Below are 6013 nucleotides of genomic sequence, written 5' to 3' on the forward strand. Positions count from 1 at the left end.
CACAATTTATCGCTGCACGCGCGCAGGTATCCCAAACGTTGCATTTGGCACCTGTGCAAACGCAAACACTTCGACGCGCCTAGCGCAGCTAAATGCGGAAACTTCAAATGCATTTCGCGCTTCTTTGATTCTGCTCTTGAAAAGACATAAAACCAGACATGCAATGTCGTCAAAATTTAGTCACGTTTCGTTGTTGCATGACGCGTATGCAAGTCGCAGTTTTTAGTTAAAATTTCTTTAAGTTGATTTTTCGAATTCATTGCTTCGCGCAATGTTGTTACGGAATTCTCGTTTCCTTCTGATTTTTGCATTCATCGAGCTACCGCAGATTCATGGTGCGGTTCTCGCCTACGAAGTTGATCGTAATAATAATAGTTTGAGTGAATTAGTAGAACGACCAACAGGATGGCTGCAGGCAGCTCAGGATATGATCGCCAGTCCGACGGGGCATGTAATGACGCAAGTTGCCAAAGAGCTTATCAATCGATCGACGGGCAATAGTCAAGTATGTGTTAAAAAATGTTCAAAGAATCATAATTTTTGGCTTAAATCTTTCGAAGGTGTAAGGGCCTCTCATTTAATCTCGGATTTATAAACAAACAGTTATTTACTTGGTGTGCATTTTTGATCTGTTATTATGTGCCGGATTATTACATAACAAGAAATGAAAGTGCTGAGGCTCTTGGCCTCTGGTAAAGGCCGGTCTGCAGCTCTCAAGAAAAACGAAAAATTTATGTAAAATGACGCACAGAAAATCGAAAAAGTTTTTCCTCTAACAAAATTTCTTACATCAGTATATTTATTTCTCAAGAAAACTTACAGCAATTGCAAAGTACTTTTCCTAGCAATAGAAAAAAATTAATGAAATATTTCTTTTGATTTTTCTTGAGAACTGTATACGAGCCTTTAAACTTAAATAAACAAATTGATATTATTCTGTAGTGCAACGAAGAAAATTGAATGGAATAAATTTCTGAAACAAAAGAACCATTTTAAATATAAGTACATATGTAGCTCTAGCCCAACAAAAAGTACGATTTAGTCAGAATTTCAAATTTATTTCAAGGTCTATTTCATTAGATCAATTAGATAAATTGAACTCCTTGGTAAACTGTAAGCCTGCAGCAATGCAATCGGATTGAATGCGTTTCTAGAAAGATATCAAGTTGGGACATTCCGAAATTCTATGCACGTAATTTTTCGAGAACAATAATAATATATCGGCTCTTATGTATATACGGTGATCATCGGTCCTTTATTTTAAAGGACATTCCTTTTTTAACCCCCTGTCCTTTATAATTTTTTTCAAAATAAAGGACGTGTTTGTCCTTTATTTCTTAAACTGTCCTTTAACTCGGCTCTGCATTTTTCAGAGGTAAATTTTTAAACGCAGAATATGAAAAATAAAAATGCCCATTATAAAATATAATGAAAACTTTCGCCAGTTTGTTTCGTACCCCACTTAATTATAATTAACTGATAAATATTTGATTTAAATTACGATATGACAAGGTACTTTTATCATACAAGTTGTATGTAAGTATTCCCAAATCATTTTGAAAAAATGTCCTTTATTTTACGATGATTACCCTGCAGTACGGGGAGTGACTACAGGACTGCTGAATCGGTAGCTACCTAATAAACACCGTCAATTACCGACCGACTACTTGCAGTGTATTCCATCGATTACTTTTACAAGGCAATGTCCTAGGCGGTAGTCACCATCGGCTCTCTCTGCACTATCGGGAGTTACTAAAGTAGTCACTTGCGTGATTTATGGGCGCCCTCTGTAGTAGTTTTTCGCTATTCTGCTTCGACTCTGCACTACCATGTGCACTACCACGGGTTAATAGAGTAGATACTTACCTAGGAGTCGGTGCAGTTGCGGTTCAAAAGTACCGATTGACTCCAGCAGTACTGGAGGGTAATATGGTCATCGTACACTTAAACATATGTTAGTGTTTGGCCGAGCTTTCTCTTCCGATTTGTGGCGTGCGGCTTGATGTTGACACGCAAAGGGGAAGGACGTACACCTACTCCTAACGCACGATTGAGAGAATACAAAGGTTGCGCCGATCTCGGACCGCTATTCCTCTCTTAACGAATTTGACAGAATCGTGGTTTGCATGACGTCACACTTGTGCAACTTGTTTACGTTTTCCTTGCAACATTTTTTCTTCTTCTTCCATTCTTGCTCACGTTTTGGCATTTCTCTCTCGCAATTGCACCAGTGTGACGTCACACAAAAGTTATTCTCAAAAATCCTCTCTGATCGGCGCAATCTTGTATTCTATCATTCTTGCTCCTAACGACGTTTGTTTTTTTATGAGGAGCTATTTTTCATGACAGAAATACCCTCAGAAGTTTGCCTTTGCCTACTGACTGGCGACCGCTATTAGAGAAAACCATTTTTTCTTGATTTTGGGCTTAACCCAGGCCCTGCGGAATGGTAGCGCGCATTGCCAGCCACTACAAATTTCGGAAATGCCAAAATAAATAAACTCGAGAAATGTACTTTAGTTTTGTTAAACGGATTCTTTTATTTAACCTTATCCTCAGTTTTGCCAGAAAACTAAGCGAGCGACTTCGTGCGAAAATGAAGCTCGTGATCCCAGGCGAATTTAGACAAAGTGGTAGCGCTAAAGCAAATACAACAGTCCCATATACTTTGTGTTGCGGGTGTTATGTCAAATCTCAATTCACCCCAAAGTGTATATGTGTATTTTGTTTTTGCTTTTGATGGGTGTGCTGTCAAATGTAAGGCGAAGAAACCAGCTGATCGACCTTTGCTTAAGGTGTTTGTGTGAGTTTTTTTTTTAATATATTTCATTAATTCAAAATCGTTTTCAAATACTCTAATCTGTGAATAAATATCCAATTTTACTTTAATAGCGCCCTAAAGTTTATAGGAAATAATTTTCTTCATTGCAGGTGCTCAGTCTCAACCTTACTAATTTACTTATAATCATTTTGCTAAAAATACTAATATTTGCCGCTGGCATGTTAGGCGCTGGCCATTGGGGTGCTCATGGATATGGTTATGGACGTTCGAGAAGTTCAGAAGGTAAGACATAAAAATGAATATTTTAGTGTATTCGCTTTATTTATATGTATACACTTCTCCGTAAGTTCAAAATTGTGGGAATTTTTTTTTCGAGATTTTCTTCTTTTTTTTGATAAAGAATTTAAAAATATTTCACCCCCAAAAAATATTGAGGTGTATATATTGTAAGGAATACATAATATCGTCCTCATCACTGGCAGAGCAAGTGTTCGTCGCATTCGATTTTCTCTTAGTCTGGGCAGTTTCGACAAAAGTCGTCAGCTGGAATTCCGATTCTTCTTGCGTGTATTACCGGCCACTAGTAAAAATTCGACCAACCCAACTGAGTTGAGAGTGTTCGACGAGAATAAGGGCGCTGGGCATGTCCGTATCGAGTCTGGATCAGATTTGACGTGCTAGCCCACATATTGGTTCTCGGTCCACCTTCTGTTTACCAGTTCGATAAAGTAGGTTTTTAGCCACTGTTTTCAGTATGAAAGCAGCATAGATTTTTGAGGCTATAAGCCATGTTCCAGTCCTGTTGAACTCATCTGTCTGATGATTAGATGGTATAACAGTGTCTCGTGAAACCCAAATCTCCCTTGTGGTATACATGAAAGCCGAATAGCGGCTTAATTTTCCGATAAAATTATATTTTGTAGTTTCCTAGATCTGAATGATACCCACATACGAACTTCGGCCGATAGTGTGATTGTAACCTGGAATCCTCCTAATTTTTCTCTTATTCGTGAACAAACCATGTCTGCCTTTGCAGACTTGCTTTTAGACCGTCAGTCAACAGACGTCTTAAGCATGTTATCTGTACTTTATTAAATTTTGCATTTTTTAGAAAACATCAATTTTGGCTTAAGTGACGGTGAGGATTATCTCATTACTGGATTTTTAGCTGCTCAAGGAATAGGACTGGACGATTGTCTATATGCAGCGGCGTGCGCCAGCCCCAATGTAGCTTATGAATATGCAAAAGCGGCGAAGGCACTAATTGACGGCATCGAAAAGTATGAGGGGTAAGTAGGTTCATGAATATTTAACATACATACTCAGATTTGTAACAAATACTGCTCAAATACTATATTTATATACACTGCCGGCAAAAATTATTGGCTTAGCTGCTTTCTTACAATATATGTAACAGTTTTTATTGGAATATTTTTCGGAGAATTTTTTATAAAAATGTGGTTCATTCCACAACAAAAAACATAAATATATAATTTCTAAACTTTGTGCAAGACTCGCGAAAATTCAGCAAGTTTTCTTGCAAATTTTAAACTTTTTAATACGATTTTTTAGAATTTTTTTGTGTATGAAGATTTATAGCCCAATCAATTTTTTGTATAAGGGGAGAAGCTCTAAGTAGCTACGAATTACCGTTGATTTTTGGAAACTTTTTCACGCATTCTCTTCTATCCAAAAAAAAAGTTGTTCGAAAATACTTTGTATGGAAAAATTGCAAAACACCTTCAACAAAATAAAATTCTAAAACATTAATAAGATTTGTGGCTAACTCCGAACGTGCATTTTTAATCTACAATTTAATGGGCTACAAAACTGCACACTGAAGAAAATTCTAAAAATTCTCATTAATGTGTTGAAATTTTGCATGAAAATTTGTTGAGTTTTCGGGAGTTTTCCATAAAGTTCCGAAATTATTTTTTTATGTTTTTTGTTGTAGAATTTACCTAATTTTTATAAAAAATTGGCGCGTAAATATTAGAATAAAAATTGTTGCATATTTTGTAAAAAATCAGTTGTGCCAATACCTTTTGCCGGCAGTGTCCATACATATTGGGAATTCTTGTGGAAGAAAAAATGTATTGAGAAGATGAAAAAATTTGTCATGAAGAGTAGTTGTTGATGCCGTCTGGTCTTTTGTGAAAAAAGATTAGAATCCGATGTCTGATTTTAAATTCAAGATGGCGGACAAATATTGGTTTGGTCGAATTTATTTTAATATTTTTCTTTCTTTAAATATTTTCTTTCTTTGGCGACACGTTCCCAATAGATAGTTATTTTGAGGTTAGACAATTTTTCACAAAATATCAGATGGCATCAAAAATTACACTTCATGACACAAATTTTTTCATGTGCTCAAAACATTTCCCCCCCACAAGAAAAATGGTTGGTGGGGTGGATGGCTTGTAAAATAGACATATATGTATATATATATTTTTTTTAAAACTTGTAGAATCTAGCACCGATATTTTTACATTGTTTTCTTGTTTTATGTTCAGCAATGCTTTTAATAATCCTCGTTACAACGATCTGATAATGCTGCTCGAGAAGGCATCCTACGATGGTTTTCGCGGTTCACCCTGCAACCGATCATTGAAATGCGATAGTCTCGTGTGAGAAAATGTCCATAACAACACGCAATTACCTACCAATCAGAATAACATAAAATACATACACTACATCAATTAATTTTAAAATTATTTTATTATTATCGTATTGTAGTCGATAGTAAATTACTAGTAATAAATGAGCAATTTTTTTGATTTGTTAATTTTACTATTATGTTATTATGCTAGCATTGTTCAAAAAAATTATCGCGTGGTAGTTATTTACAGTCTTAATAAGTTGCTTTGCTTCGTTATTACAAAAAAGGTAATATTATAACTACATATATTATACACGCATATACAGGTAAGTATGTATGTATGTATGCATATGCGAATGTATTTAAAAAACTCCTTGATAATACATGCAATATCTCTGCAAAAAGTGTTTGGAAAAACTGTGTATAATTCTTTACACGTACATATATATGTATGTATGTATATCTATATTATCTTTCTGTTATCTTTCTTCTTTTGGCATAACATTAAATAATTTACTTTTTTATTTATAACGTTGAACTAATTTTCCTAGCCCTAACTGATATTTATCTCTCGTGGCGTTTTTGATTTATATTTTTTCTTATTTACTATAAATATTTGCATTTTTTTTTTT

The 6013-nt window shown here is 35.1% G+C and overlaps 1 protein-coding gene across 1 annotated transcript; it reads left to right on the forward strand.

Annotated features, from left to right (window-relative positions):
* The first annotated feature begins 271 nt into the window (after positions 1-271).
* Positions 272-5413, forward strand: LOC108377543 (uncharacterized). Its single transcript, XM_017633810.1, has 4 exons — positions 272-505; positions 2932-3064; positions 3894-4071; positions 5296-5413. The coding sequence occupies exons 1-4, from the start codon at positions 272-274 to the stop codon at positions 5411-5413; spliced, it is 663 nt and encodes a 220-aa protein (XP_017489299.1).
* The last annotated feature ends 600 nt before the right edge of the window (positions 5414-6013 follow it).

Source organism: Rhagoletis zephyria, unplaced genomic scaffold (genome assembly GCF_001687245.7).
Source record: "Rhagoletis zephyria isolate East Lansing unplaced genomic scaffold, Rhagoletis_zephyria_1.1 Rzeph_scaffold_12271, whole genome shotgun sequence".
Taxonomy (NCBI): Eukaryota; Metazoa; Arthropoda; class Insecta; order Diptera; family Tephritidae; genus Rhagoletis; species Rhagoletis zephyria.

Excerpts from the sequence above, each read along its gene's own strand:
- LOC108377543 (XM_017633810.1), top strand. The coding sequence starts at position 272 with ATGTTGTTACGGAATTCTCGTTTCCTTCTGATTTTTGCATTCATCGAG. Across the intron at positions 506-2,931 it reads GATCGACGGGCAATAGTCAA|GTGCTCAGTCTCAACCTTAC; the intron begins GTATGTGTTAAA and ends TCTTCATTGCAG. Across the intron at positions 4,072-5,295 it reads GGCATCGAAAAGTATGAGGG|CAATGCTTTTAATAATCCTC; the intron begins GTAAGTAGGTTC and ends TTTTATGTTCAG.